General features: G+C 35.4%; 1 protein-coding gene across 10 annotated transcripts in view; it reads right to left on the bottom strand.

The window, feature by feature from the left end:
• LRRC7 (leucine rich repeat containing 7) overlaps positions 1–16279 on the bottom strand; it is a 493923-nt gene that overhangs the window by 396225 nt on the left and 81419 nt on the right. For 8 of the 10 annotated variants that reach the window (XM_070405356.1, XM_070405358.1, XM_070405365.1 and 5 more), the window contains exon 2: positions 2808–2905. In XM_070405356.1, coding sequence (XP_070261457.1) covers positions 2808–2905 — 98 coding nt within the window. Of the gene's footprint in view, positions 1–2807; positions 2906–16279 lie in introns of those variants that run through there. The other 2 variants (XM_070405359.1, XM_070405360.1) reach the window with 1 other exon arrangement.

Genomic DNA, 16279 nt, shown 5'->3' with positions numbered 1-16279 from the left:
GTATTCAAAGTGATGAATAGCAAGGGCCTACAACCAGATTACTCTACCCAGAAAAGCTATTTAGAATTGAAGGTCAGATAAAGAGCTTCACAGATAAGAAAAAGCTAAAGTTCATCACCACCAAACCCATATTATATGAAATGCTGAAGGGTATTCTTTAAGAAGAGGAAGAAAAGGAAAAGATAAAAAATATGAACAAAAAATGGCAACAAATACATATCTATCAACAATTGCATCTAAAAATCAAAATAAATAAATAAGAAATCTAATGAACAGAATAAATTGGTGAATAAAATAGAATCAGAGGCATGGAAATGGAACAGACTAAGGATTCTCAGAAGGAAAGGAGGAGGGGGAGTTGGGAAAAGATTAAACAAATATCGTATATTCATATATGCCTTAACTATGGACACAGACAATAGGGTGGGGAAGGCTTGGGGCAGGGGGCAGGAACTGGGTGAAGGGGGGCAATGGGGAAAAAAAAGAGGGACATCTGTAATAATCTCAACAATAAAGATGAAAGAAAAAAATACTGAGAGTCCTGTAGCTGTCACATTAAGTGTCACATACAGAATAAACTCTACTCTGTGACTCTAAAGTTAATGTCTTAGTTCTAATATGATATGCTGCTTCTATTCTTAAAGAAGGCTTCTTTCTTAGGACTTCAATCCTGTCCTGTAACAGGACAAGAACTGTTCATTATATTAACAAGGGATACTTAAGACCTCTCTGGAAGAGAACAATATTTTATCATTTCTCATTTTTCATTATATCATTCCATGTTCTATATTAACATAGTCAACCCAGCTGAGTTCCTGCAGCGTTAGTTCAAAAATGGCATGACTGCCACAATCCAATTGATGAGGTCTTTCTTGTTATAACACATGCATCAGTTATATTATGTACCTTATATTTGATAACAATAAGACTTAATTCTGACATATGCCTATATTAACTCTGAAATATCTCTATAATCATTAGTCTTTTGCATCCATGATGACTTAATATCATCTGCAGCCAGTTATTTGGCCCAGGCTAGTGGTTTTCAAACTTGAGCTTGCATCCAAATCTCATGTAGGGCTTCCTTCTAAACACACAGATTACTGAACCTGACTCTCAGAGGTTTTGATTCAGTAGATGTGGGTTGTAGCCCTTAAAATGTGCATTTCTAAAAAGTTCCCAGATGCTGCTGCTGGTCTGGAGACCACACTATTAAGAATGACTGGCCCATGCCAGGTTTCAAAAAACTTTTTCTGTAAATAATCAGGTAAATATTTTTGACTTTGTGGGCCAGGTAGTCTGTGTCACAAGTACTGAACTCTTCCTTTGTAGTGCAAAAGCAGCCATACACAATACCTAAGTAAATAGGAGATGGCTGTGTTTCAGTAAGATTTTATTTATAGAAACAGGTATCAGGCTGGATTCAGTAGATCAGTTGATCAACCTCTGGCCTAGATCAACTCAGTACAAGAGGCTTGAAAAATTACTTTGTATATGTTAAATAGTAACTCTATAAGAATCAATACAGATTTAATTACAAAAATCCCTTCTAAATTTTTAAAGAAAATCTGCAGAACTATACCAGATACTAAGTTGATCGTGATAAACTAGCATAAAGGAAAACCCCCAAGGCTTTCTTATGTACCCAATAAAAGATTCAAGACCCTACATCTTATAGTTTTTGTTTTAAGATACCCATGAACTCAATCTTCATTTTGAAATTTTAGTTTTAATTAGATATTGTTTCTAGTGTTAAAGCTAAATCTACCAATTAAAATAAAACTAACATTACACTGAATGATATAAACACCAACCAAATTAGGATGTCCATTTACTTTATAATAAAACAGAACAAAGCAAAAACACTCAACTTGCCATGAATGTGCCAGATTTAATGTACTTGGTCTTCACTTGGAACAGTGTACTTCAAACTAATTTAAAATGCCAGTGTAATCTTAAAAGTCTACTAAACTGTACCTGCCAATGAACCCACTGCATTAGCTATCCTTATAAAATGTAAGTTCCTGGAAAAGGGCAGAATTGAGATAAATGTTATCATAATGGAATGTGATTTACTTCCCTGAAAATAATTATATTCAAATACCATGAAGGAAGTTAGTACTAAGGGTCATTTTAGAAACTTAAAATGCAAATAACATGTCAATCATTTCAAAAAATGCTAATGACTAGAAATATTTAAATTAAGTCTCTCCTGACAAGTATATACACTAATATGCAATAATATGAAGATAGAATAAAATGAGATTATGATGAGATACACACCTTCCATCTTCCAAAATATTTTCCTAAATGGGATTAAATCAAATATTTTCTCTGTTAAATGGGCTTATATTTACCACTAGATATTTATTCTTTAGTCTAATGCAGTGGTTTTCATAGTCCTCAGGTGTTTGTGTTTTTTTTTAAATGTTGAAAAGCATTGTGGTCAAAGGAAACTAGAGAATGTTAATTTTAAACACATTTCAAAATGATTTTTAACTTCAAGACTCATGAGGAACATTAATATTCATGACATGACTATCCAAGAAAGATGTGGTGGATTGTGCAGCCTTTTCCAATCTCTTTGGAAACCCAATTATCAGTACAGCATCCTAACAATGGTCTTTTAGGGTCTGAATCCATGTACTGTATGGTAATACGTTTTAAAAAATAAATTCAATTTGATGCAATAAATACTTATTAAGTACCTCTATTTTTAAAAATTACTTAAAGGTTAACCCTTTAGTTTTACAATGCTACTCACCAAAATCTATCTACAGTATAGTTAATCCTATTATAATACTTACACTCCTCTTCAGGCCTCTTCCGAAGTGCTGCACGGACTTCTTTACAAGGACTTCTCTGATACTGTGGGGGATTCCTTCCCCTTAGTAGGCTCTCCATCCTATAAAAAAGAATCAAAAGAGTATATTAATATAGAAATCTTGATAAATTTTGAGAAGATAAAAGGTTTAAATCAAGAGTCAAGACTTCAAGTATCTACACAGGCTTGTTAGACAACATCATTGAGTATGTAGCAAGGAATAAAATAATAGGGAGTGGCAAAGACTGTGGTAAACTGAAAAGTGCTTGACTTTTCCAAGACATTCCAATTTAAAAAATGTAAAAATACCATGTGGACACTGATATGCAATTCTCAGATTAGAGACTGATATGGACTGAATGTTTGTGCCCTCAGTCCCAAATTCATGTTAAACCCCTAAGCCCCAATGTGATGGTATTTGGAGGTGGGACCATTGGGAGATAATTAAGTTTAGATGGACATCATGATGGAATTAGTGTCCTTAGAGGAACAGAAAGAGAGGCCAGAGGTTGGCCTCTCTCTCTCTCTTTCTCTCTCTCTCTATCTCTATCTCTATCTCTATCTCTGTCTCTCTTTTTCCCTCTCTTGTGAGAAGGTAGTCATCTGAAAATCAGGAAGAGGTCTCTCACCAGGAAATTAATCTGCTGGAACCTTGATTTCAGTTTTCTCAGATTCCAGAACTGCGAAAAATAAATTTCTATGGTGTAAGCTACCCAGTATGTGGCATTTTGTTATAGCAGCCCAGATGACTAAGGCAGAGACCTATTGACTAGAGTGATTACTTGTATAGAAAGTAAATTTATCAAAAATAGGTCACCCTTTAGGAAAAAAAGGAAGATATCTCTCACCAACATTTGGAATATCAGTTTCAAGAGAGGAATTGTTGCTTTCGTTCATGATAATGGCTAAATTGGGAGGAGTTTTCTAATTCTAATAATTGTGACTTCTTGAAAAAGTCAGTTAATATAAAGTGTTCTTCTCAGTTACAGGTGACATAGCATGCTGGAATCCAGAATATAATAATAAATGCATCAGATGCACCTTGAATTAGCATATTTAACAACATGTACTTTGTGATCATTAAGTAAACTTTATAGTTTTGTACTACCGATGTATACTCATTTAAATAAAAGTAAAAAACTACTGAGTCTCAGGATTTGAAAATTTAGAACAAAACCATAATATTTACTTGTCATTTTGAAAATATAAGTATAGCTTCTTAACATCTACCTAATTATCCTAATGGAACATCACTGGATTTGATAATTGTGCTGGTTGATAGCATGCATGCATTTGAAAACCAGATAGTTGTTATGGGTAATGGTGATGGTGGATATTCTAGGGTAGTGGTACAGATGATTGTGCTTCTGGCATCCAGAGAGAAAAATTAGGACAGGATGATCCCATAAAAGCATTATGTAAATAGTGTAAAATATGATATGAATAACCTTTTGTACTGTAACATAACACCATTTCTTTGGGAAACTGTCACTGGTTCTTACAAAACACTTTTTCAAATATACTTCCTGAAATCAGTCCATTTATATGTAGAAGATGCTGAATGTGTTTGTGTGTGTGTGTTCATATGTTCATGCCTGTGTATATGCAGTTCAAGAGAATGTTTCTCAATGTGCAATGATAACTTGAACCTTAGTTTCATTTGAAGCTCATTTCAAGTGAAAAAAAAAGTTATTTCTCTCGAGGTTATAACAATACAATAATGTGAAACCAAGTGAAAACCTGAATTTTTTATGATATAATTTGCTATAACACTATATTTGGGGAGGAAACTAAGTTTCTAGGCCTGTCCCTGAAGTTTCACCAGGAGGCTTAGCTATATAAACTATATTATGTAAAATTCCTAGTTTTTGACTCTTGAATTAATTCAATGTACATTTTAAAAATATATTTTATTGATTTTTTTACAGAGAGGAAGGGAGAAGTATAGAGAGTTAGAAATATCAATGAGAGAGAAACATCAATCAGCTGCCTCCTGCACACTCCCTACTGGGGATATGCCTGCAACCAAGGTACATGCCCTTGACCGGAATTGAACCTGGGACCCTTCAGTCCACAGGCCGACACTCTTTCCACTGAGCCAAACCGGTTAGGGCTCAATGTACAGTTTTGACTACATTTCAGCAAATAATGGATTTCTATGATGAGCCAATAATAACTTAAGTGAACTAATAATTATTCACTAGAATTTATAAGCTCAAAATCATAAAAGGCAGCAAACATGACCTATACATACAAATGTCTATATATAATTGTGATGTGATTTTAGGAACCACTTTTACTCATCGTGACTACACTCTGATGAAGAACAGTAACATATTATCCTGGTTGGAAATCTATGTAAACCACTCTCTTGGATGAGCTATTCTTTTTCCTTTTATATCTCTGACAATTAGTATGTGAAAACAAAAGTGATCTAGTTAATGTCCATCTACCTATGTTTGAGGATAAGTCAGAATAAATGACATACAAGTTATAAAGTACTAATAGGGCTTCAGAACAATTTCATTATGTGTGATATTGGCAGCAAAGATCCCCAACTCAACTCCCCAGATGCCCAAACGTTGCTCTCTGGAATGCTCACAAGCAGATCTACAGATATGCAATGTTAGATATGGAGCACAGCCTAAGTGGGCCTAGGTTCTGTAAGAAGACAAGCAGGTTCAAATTCTAATTCTGTCTTTAAAGAATGACTTCAGGAAAAAATACGTGCTGTGTGCCTTAATTTTCTCATAAGTAAATGGGGATAACAGCCACCTTATAGGATTGTTGTGAAGACTAAATATGTTAATACATGGCCTGGCTGGTGGGCTCAGTGGTCGAGCATTGACTCATGCACCAAGAGGACTCTGATTCCTAGTCAGGGAACATGCCTGGGTTGTGGGCTCGATACCCAGTAGGGGGTGTGCAGGAGGCAGCAGATCAATATGATATTCTCTCTCATCGGTGTTTCTATCTTTCTCTCCATCTTCCATCTTCTCTAAAATCAATAAAAACATATTTTTAAAAAATATGTTAATATATGTAAAATGATTTACATGCGACTGTCACAATTCAAGAGCTCAGCACATGTTGCTATTATTAATGAGAATTATCCCAAATAAAAATAAAATAAGATACTAAAATTTTAAATGTATAATATGTTAGGAAACATGAAAATTGGGCTTTATTTAATAAAGAATAAAAATGAATAATCATTGAATCATGAAAATAATTCCACTAGGAGACTGAATAGTTGAAATTCCACTATGCACTGCATAATTTACTTGTGATGAAGCTCTTATTAAACATAATATCTATGTTAACATATACTTATATAGATAGTATAGATATATTATAAATATAGAAATAATATTACACAAATATATATGTGTGTTGGTTTGTTAATTACATGTTGATTTTTTGATCAATTAGCTATTTTCATTGAAATATTTGCTTCTATCCATGCCATTTTACATTTTTGAGAACCACCAAAACCAAAACGAGGGCCAAAAAAACTCACTATAAACTATATATACCACACACTAATAGAGGAAAATATTTTAAAACAGCATTACATGTCCTTTTTCTCTGGAATGCTAAATGTTATGCCCAGTAGAAAACACTTTGAATCAAATTAAAAGTTTTACAGAGCAATGTTTATGTCTAAACTACTACATAACTGTGGGACTTCCATCTTCCTGAGACTACACGTCCAGCTGTTTGAACCCTTCTACTGGTGTCATCTATGATGTACAGTTTGCATTAAATGGTCAGACAAAATCACCAACCACCAAGTCTTGGAGCACAGCCAGGACACAGCAAAGGAGCTATTCTAGCTACTCTCAAGTTTGGCAAGACATCAGCAGGAGTGTGTTAACAGTTCCAGCAAGGAGAGATTAAGTGTGATGACCACAGGCAAAACAGATGCTCTAACAGCTCATTGAAGAGCTCTGAAAAGTGCAGCCTACATGTCAACTGCTGGGAAGAAATAGAGGCAGCCAGAATGATATTAAAAAATCATAAAGAAACAAACAGATTATGAACAAAGGTGTCCACAACTTTCCTAAACTGAGTTAGTTCACAAAAATCACCTGAGGGGCTTTAAACAAATATAGATTCCACCATTTCCAACACTAAAGATTTTCATTCAGGAGTTTGGGATCAGGTCAAGGTAGATGTATTTTTTAACATTAATCAAGTGTGTCTAATATAGCCTTACACTGACATTTGGAACCCATGTAAATAAAGCATATACACTTGCAGATGTAGGAGAGGGAAGTTCAATGAATACATTCCAGGAAATAGTCATATGCTGATACAGAGATGAGGTGAGAATCTGGGTTGGAGACTGCAGTTAGAACAGGTATTATAAAAAATGAAAAGAGTAGCCATAATGGTATAGTTAAAGGCTTGCCAAATTGCCTGGAGGTCAACCAGATGAACCTGAAGGCTGCCCATTTAGAAGGTTGATAATCTCAACAGTGAAATACTTTCCTTCAGTAAGGTTTGGTAGACAGTGGGATAAGAGAACAAGTTGGATTGATGTAGAATTATGGATTGGGTTGAGGATGAATAAAGAAAATAAAGCTTAGGTGAAAATATGGTTGAAATGGATTTATACTAGATGGAGAAGGAAGATAGAGAATGACAGAGTCACTAAGAGATAGGGAGTTGGATTAAAAGAATAGACTATCAGATATAAGTAGTATTTCTAAAATGTCTATTATGTGCCAGCTGCTTTGCTACATTCTTTATATATATACTAGTGTCCCAGTGCACGGATTTGTGCACATTGAAGGGAAATTAATTAGAAGAAAGATTTGTACGGTAATTATGTTACTGCCAAAAATTTCATGTCAAAATAGTATATAATATAGTATTATAAAATTAAAACATGAGTGCAAAAGGTGCCAGCAAGAGCTTAATAGGTATCACACATGCACAAGTCAACATTTATTTTTAAATTGCCAGTGAGCATCATATGTACCCGCCGGTTGGTTGGTCAGATGGTCAGACGGTCCAATGGAGATATGGTCGGTCACTTAGCCTTTTGTATATATATAGATATTATCTATTCCATTCTTATTATATTCAGGGTTAACCTGAGTCTCAGAGATGTTAAGTAACTTGGTTAGGACCATATAGCAAGTAAATGCAACAATCAGGATTTTAATCCAGAACTGTCTGACTTGAGAGCCCATGCTATTGACGACCATGTGAGCTGTACAATAGAACTTTCTGCAATGATGTAAATGTTTAATATCTGTGCTGTCTAATACCATAGCTACTAGCCACTTTCAGTTATTGAGCACTTGAAATGTTTGAATTGTAATTTATTCAAATTTTAATAGCCACTTTTGGCTACTGTAGTAGACAGCACAGCATATCCAGGAGCCCCTACTCAGGACATGACTGAGGAAAATACAAATTTCCACTGGAGGTTTCTGAATTCAAGTCAATAAGAGCAGGGAAGTAAAGTCTTGGAAAAGTGGTCCACATGAAGATCTTTGCAGACAAGTGAACTTAACTCCTCGCCGTAGAACTAGGTCACAGTAACTTCCTAAGAGACTTCTTGCAGAAACACACTTTTTCATGCAAACATGATTTTTAACTATGAAGCTCTCCTAGCACATCTAAGTGCCTTGAATACTCACTTGAAACTACTTCCTATCTAGGGTCTCGACATATTCTGCTTTCTTTGTCTCGAATAATCTATTCGATCTGAATAACTGCTAATCATCACTTTGACCCCTTTGTCCAATTAGGTCTCCAAATATGGTTCAACTCCACAGCCTGGAGTTTTCCATCATAGCACTTATAACAAATTTTAATTATATGTTAGTCTTGTGGAATTTCTGCTTAACATCTGCCTTCCTCCTGCACTGTAAGCTTCATGAAGACAGGGACAGTGTCAGTTTTACTCTCCACTCTATTGCAGGAGCTTAGCACAGTGTTTGGCATTCAAGAAGTATTTCTTGTTTGAATGAATTAATCTCCCTAATCCTGCCCCAAAGGCAAATGTAACCACTGGGTGTGAGCCAGGTAGTCAAACTAGTGAGTGCCCGTCCAAACAATGTTGTCCTTCTGTTACCCCTGACTTGTGTGCTTTCCTTCAGCCATTCACTGGCACCTCCTAACACTTTCCTAGGAGGCCATCACCTTGCACTCAACAGCAGCCTCTCACCATTGCTCTCTCCACCAGCCATCAAGGGTGACCAGTTATCAGAAGGCACGTCAACCCCAGATTCCCTTTGCTGCAGGGCCTAGGGGATTGAAGAGGAAAGGTGAGAGGAGTTCATTTGGGAGCTGCTCTCTTCTGTGTGAGACAACTCTATGAGGACCAGGTGTCCCTACTAGTAGTCAAGGATTATAACAAAGGAAAGTGATTTAATCATGACATCAAGGTTTTTAAGTCAACAAAGATACTGAAGCTATTTTTCCTCCCTTTCATTGAGATTATTATATTTGCTGCTTTGTGAGCACATCCCAAACTAAAAATATATAGTGCTTAAATGGATTTATTAGATAAATTGTGTAATTTAGATAAGCCTCTAAGTCAGTGGTTCTCAACCTGTGGGTCGAGACCCCTTTGGCAGTCGAACGACCCTTTCACAGGGGTCGCCTAAGACCATCCTGCATATCAGATATTTACATTACGATTCATAACAGTAGCAACATTATAGTTATGAAGAAGCAACGAAAATAATTTTATGGTTGGGTCAAAACATAAGGAACTGTATTTAAAGGGCCAAAAGGTTGAGAACCACTGCTCTAAATGAAGGTCTGTATACCAGCAATGAGTGAGTATTTGCAAGCCCTTCTGCTTTGTGTCCTGTAAGCTCCTTAAGACTTTTTAAGGATTTTTATTCAGTAAAGTGAATATAAGATAAATTACAAAGAGTAAATATCCTTGACTTATTAGTTTCTAGAAAAGTAAAAATTTTAATTGTTTTGATAATATTTAATTGAATAATCTTGAACAAATGCAGACAATTTTAAAAAATGAGATTGGTACTTCTTAAGCTTTTATTTAACTTGATGATAAGCAAAATTGGACACAATAAACTGCATGCCTATAAATAAACACAATCCCTTATATTTAAAATGGCAATCAATATGACTAAGAAGCTTAGTAATATATAGAATAAAAAATGGTAGCATTTGTTGCCCTCAAATTTGACAATGAATGTACAGGAGCATTTCTGTTAAAGTACAAAGCCATAGAATGTTGACTATAATCTGAAAATTCACCCTATTAGTCTGTGGTAAAGAGGGTACTACCTTTTCATTTGTCAGAGTCCAAAGATTAAAACATATACCATCTGACAAAAGTCAAGCATTTTTTTTTCTTTTTATAGCCACTTCATCTTCCATCTTTTCCCTTAACAAAGTACAGTACATAGACTATAGTCATAAATATTTAATGAATGAATGAATAAATTAATGAATGACAGAATTCTGCTCTTTTCTGGTGGGAACATTTAGAAGATTCTATATTTATATTACAAATTTTACCTATCCTTGGAGACCAATTTTCTAAGTCCTAATTCCGCTCAGAAACAAATCCAACCACTTCACATACACTCAATGTTTACCTTCTGAATCTTCCTTATTATATCTACTAAATGTTTGGAAGAGTAACCAGTGATTTTCCTATTAGTCTCCATTTCAATGTTTGTATCTTTACTCACATAGATTCTAATCCATTTGAAGGCTTTGATATCATAAAGCACAGTTGACAATCCTGAAGTAGGTATTAGTTCATCACTGTTTATAGATGAGACAACAGGAAGTCTGACAATTAAGTGACATGTGCAAAGTAACACAGGAAAACCGGAGTAAGAACCTGAACTTTGACTCCCACATTCCAACCTTCATTTCACAATGCTACTCTGCATAGATATCATTGTCTGTTTTTTAGTCTTTCTGATGTCTCATAGAGTAGGATTCTTACCATGTGAGTCACAGATGGTCAAGAAATCTTCAAATATTGAATATCAATTATTGTCACTTTGACTTATACTCCGGTAGATCTTAAAACTCAACAGAAATAATTCATCACAAACTAAAATAAAAGCACCAAGGATTAAAAAAATAAAAATGTGCTTAAGCATGCATATGAAAAAAGGAAGAATAATATTGCTGTATCATTTTGGAAATAATGATTAATAGTCTGTCTTGCCCAGAAAAAGGGAAGAATAAGGGGCAACATGCTGTGACCATCCATCCTCACAAAGTTATAAAGCCATTAAAGCCATGTGACCTTCCGGTATACTCCCAACCCCCGGCCCCCGAATTTCAGAATTCCTTCTTTGGCTTAGCATTCAATTAAAAAAATAAATAAAAGAGTTGAAGAAGCAGTGGAAATGCTCTTGCTTTATTACTGAGCTGTTTTCCATTTTTTTTTCTTTAAAGGGAAGTTGAGCCTGAATTCAGCACAGTGAACCTAACCCCAGACTAGAACTATGCATACATATTAAGCATATAATAGCTATTAAGAAGAATCTCAACTGTTTATAAAGACCAATTTAAACTGCAAATGACAGTACAAAAATAATCAATACTCATTTATTTCAGCCAAATATGTTGAGTTGATAGTTAATAAGGACAAGCTGAAGTTAAACAGCAAGATTATTTTGAAAAGAAATCACTTCTCAACTATACTTAAGCTGCTTAAAAGGGGAGTGAAATGTTTAACAGAAAGAAAGATAGATGGTATACTGTTGAGCTTGGAGAAAGTCAGGTGCCTGATTTTTTAGGGTAATGATGATTTACCAAAAATATAAGAATCATCAATCATGTGAGAGAGGAAAAACTTGTTTTTACAATGCCATGTCACACATTTAGGGAATGATAAACACAATAGCATATTGTTTTAACCTTTCTCCAAAGAAATATAATTCAAAGTAGATGCATATCATTATGGACTTTTTGAAAATCTAGAATCTCTAAATGATAGTAGTCCCTTTTCTGAGATTTAAGACGGAGCGTTAAGAAAGTAGAAAAATCCAGAAATTAGAACAGTTTCTTCACTGAGGTGCCTGTGCTCATTTATAATGGTGTATAATTTACTCTGTAAGGTTGTAACAAACAATTACTGTACAAAAAGTCTATAAAATTAATGAGAAGAGCATGTGTAGCAATTGGGAAACAGTCAAGCTCCTCATAAATTCAGGAAGCACACTATTCACAAAATTCTAGTTTTTAAATTGAATTATTTCTTATTTATGTGGCTCAGTGGTTGAGAGTCGACCCATGAATCAGGAGGTCACGGTTCGATTCCAAGTCAGGGCACATGCTTGGGTTTCAGGCTTGATCCCCAGTAGCAGGTGTGCAGGAGGCAGCCAATCAATGATTCTCTCTCATCACTGATGTTTCTATCTCTCTATCCCTCTCCCTTCCTCTCTGAAATCAATAAAAAACATATTTGGTGGGGGTTTTTTTACCCCCCCACACACAGTAATGCTGTATCAGAAGTCTGTTATCTTTAGGAAGGTATTTTATTAACTAATTGAATCAATATAAGAAATAGCAAGCTCCCCTTAGTGAAGGTCCTTTCAGAAATAACTGAGTTACATGCAAGATTTAGGAATGTGTTTATTGCCGAAATCACTAAAAGACAATCAATTAAGTTAACTAAAATTCAGTTATTCAGAAAAATAACTCTCTTACAACTAAGTAAATTAAGTGGATCAATTTATAGAAACACTTGCCTACAAAAGTGAATAATAATCGCAGGATGACAAAAAATCTAAAGAAGGCTTAATAAGAAATCAATAACACCCAAAATACTCTCAAGAGCAATCACAGAATGGGCAATGTAGAAGAAATACAGCAGTTTAAAAATGGTGAGATACTTGAAAAAGTTCTAATGTCGAATCTACACAATTATGCAAAGATAAAACTGATACTAAAAAACACAGAAAAAATGCTAGGTGCTTTAATAAGATTACTTTCACACAAGTTGTGATAAAAGATTGCACCTGGACTATCTATCTATCCTTATAAAATTTAATAGCATATTAAAACTATTTTTTAATTTATATTTTGAATAAGGTGAAATATAGAAATGCAATGTAATTACCTGTCATCTAGAACTTAATACATTTATTTAATACATTTATGGGATAGGTTTGATTACTTTTCTTTATTTCCTCTTTCCTTCCTCCACCCACTTTAACTTTAAAGGAAGAGGAAAACACTCATGTCAACATTTGGGTTTCAAGGTTTTCAGTCAACATTTATGAAGTGAGAAGACTGATGCCACCAGAATACAGAACGATCTCTGCTCTGGAAAATCTTCTATAATTTCACCTACCTACCCAGTTATCTGCTATCCCTCTGTCCTATTACAGGGTCCTACACATACATCTATCATCCCAGCCCACACCAAAAACCCTGGAGGACAGAAGTTATATCATCCTGAAGGATATAGCACAATTCATAAAACACCGCAGAAATTAAATAAACATTTTTAAGGGACTGACTGAATGATGTTAGAGATAAAGTATGCCCGGTATAGCTCTGATGTTATCTATGGTTGTACAACATCCATATATGTATTACTTATGCCTCATAAAGAACCTGTGGGTTTAGTATTTTACAGATGAAGAAACTGAGACTCACTTGGCCCAGGTCAGCAGCAAAGTGAGTTGCTGGATCTTCTCACCGGGCACAGCTGCCTAAATGAGGCAACTGCTCTGCTCAATTCCAGATTATTCCATTTGCACTTGGAGCTTTCTTAAGTCTCAGAGAAGTGACTACTATCATATCAAGTAGTTGTGTAGATGCAGGGAAAAAAACGTGTATGGAAGGACTGAAATTATTTGGCAAGAATGACGTGTATTGTTTTCTCAAAGTAAAATGGGTAGAGTTGGCAAATATGAATAAATATTATTCTTTCCAAAATGTGCATCCACATATCACATGATCTCACTTATTTGTGGAATCTAATGAACAAAATGAATTGGACAACAAAATAAGACCCGAAGCATGAAGGCATGGAACAGGCTGACATACCTCAATGTAGGGTTGGGGGGACGAGAAGAGATAAACCAAAGAACTTACATACTTATATGCATAGCCCATGGTCATGGGCAATAGGTTAGCGAAGATCTTGGGGGTGGGGGGGGGGTAGGGGCTGGGAGGAGGGGAATAATGGGAGGGGAAAGGAAGATATCTGTAATACTATCAACAATAAAAAATATATTTTAAACCCCCCCAAAAATGTGCGTCCATATGTAAACACATACGGTAATGTACAAGATAAATGGCATCATAGTCTTTATCATCTGGAGACGTGAAGACCAAGTTCTTACCTAGAGTTCTGCTGCCTTCAGCCTGTTCTCCTTCTGCCTCCTATCCCTGATGAGTCTCAGCTGTGGTTCCCACCCACAAGCCAATGCTTATCAGTCACAAAACTAAGACTTCAGATTTGTGAATGTTAGGACACTGTTCTTACCGTACATTTTTTAGAGTTGTGGTATATGGTGTGAGGCAGAGAAGACACTCAGTATTTTGTTTGAAATATTTAGTGTTATGATTAATCAGGTGACTTCTGTTTGTTTGATGACAATGAATCTTATTGATGCGAGAAAAATTAGAATATTTATAATTTCTAGGATGTGTTAAAGCATAAATACTTTCAATGTTCTTCTTTGTGTACTGAGAGAAATATGGAACATCCTGTATCTGTTACCAAAGTAAGAAGCCAAGTAAACATCTATTTAGGAAGATGGGTTTCAGGAAAAACCCAATTAAGTTCCTATTTGAGACTGAGTGAGTACCCAAAGACCTGTAACTACTCAAATGAACAACACATAATTACGTGCTAATTCTAGGAACATTTAAAATATCTGTTTGCACTTTCTAAAAATGTATAGGGTCATAAGAAGGGATCACAACACAAGTTACATAGCAATTTACTCCTCACCTGGCATTTCTTCCTCTTTTCTTTCCCACTACACAGCCAGACAGGTTTCCTTTACTTTCTTTCCTTTTCTTTATCTCCTTTTGGCTTCTTTTGTGATTAAGTAAATGTGTTATCCATTAAAAGAATGTCAGAGCATGCATCCACTGCTTCTGTGTTACAATCTTGTTTCCTCTGGTCTATTCTCAATTCAGCAGCCAGGGAGGTCTTTTAAAATCATGAGTCAGATGGAGTCACTGCACTGCTCCCAGTACTCTAAGAACATTCCCTTTTACTCAGAGCAAATGCCACAGTTCTGACCTGGCCTACAAGACCCTTAGTGTTCTGCTACCTGTAACGTCTCCTCCTAACCTTTTCTTTCTGTCTTCATCAGTCCACTCAAACATAAACAGCTTGCTCCTGCCTCGGGCCTTTACTCCAGCAGTGTCCTCTCTCTGGAATGCCTTCACCTTAGTCTTCTTCATTCAGATGTTACTATTTCAATGGTCTTTCCTGACCATCACATTTAACACTGCACTTTGAACAGCTCTCCCCAAGTTTCACTCCTGCACTAACACTCCTGATCCTTCTTATCCTTTTTTTAGAAAATATCTTTTAGAAAATATCTTATTTATATTTTCCTTTACCCTAGTATTTACCAACTTTTAACATAATTTTTAATCTACTTATTTGCAGGATTGTTAATTGACTGTAAAAGTCCACATGAGTTTTGAAAAGAATGTACATTATCCAAGTGTTGGTGATTTTTGTATCTATTTATCTATTAACTAGAGGCCTGGTGCACAAATTCGTGCACTGGTGGGGTCCAGCTGGCCCGCCCCGATGGGGGCCATCGGGAGGCAGGCTGGCTGGGGCGAGGGGCCATGGGCAGTTTTCCAGCTGGCCCCACCCCCGATTTGGGTGGGGGTGACACTGGGGGGTGGTGCCAGTGGTGGTGAGGGCCCATGGGCATCCCGGTCGCCATGCTATTCTGTCAATTTGCATATTACTCTTTTATTATATAGGAATAGTGAGAGAAATGTGAATACTTCCCTCATATGATGGGGAATTTTCTCTTTTCTGCTCATAGTTGTACCATATTTTACTGTCTGTAACCTGAGGCTGTATTATTGCATATATAGAATTTATAACATCCTGATGAATTGAACCTTTTATTATGTAGTGTAGTGACTAGGTAGTGATAATAAGATCTAATAAAGCTGTTTGACTTAAAATCTTTTTATTTGATAGTATATTTTCTGCTCTCTTGTATAGCAATTGGTTGATGTCATTTTCCATACTTTGAATTAATTTTTTGGGAAGGGTCATTATATTTAAGGTAGTCTCTTAGAAATAAAATATTACTGTATTTTTAAAATCAACATATTTTCCAGATTTTAGTCAGAACATTGTATTTGCATTCATCTGATAATACTTTGGAATAATTTATATGATTTTATTTTGCACTATTTATAGAGTTTCTACTTTTCTTCTCTTCCCTTCTTTTGAATTGAGGTGTTGTTTTTTCCTGTTTTCATTCTACCTTT

The sequence above is a fragment of the Myotis yumanensis genome, unplaced genomic scaffold, assembly GCF_028538775.1.
Source record: "Myotis yumanensis isolate MYYU_CA2020_CCGP unplaced genomic scaffold, mMyoYum1.0.hap1 SCAF_2, whole genome shotgun sequence".
Taxonomy (NCBI): Eukaryota; Metazoa; Chordata; class Mammalia; order Chiroptera; family Vespertilionidae; genus Myotis; species Myotis yumanensis.
The sequence above is the reverse complement of the archived record's forward strand: the minus strand, read 5'-3'. Positions and strand labels throughout refer to the sequence as shown.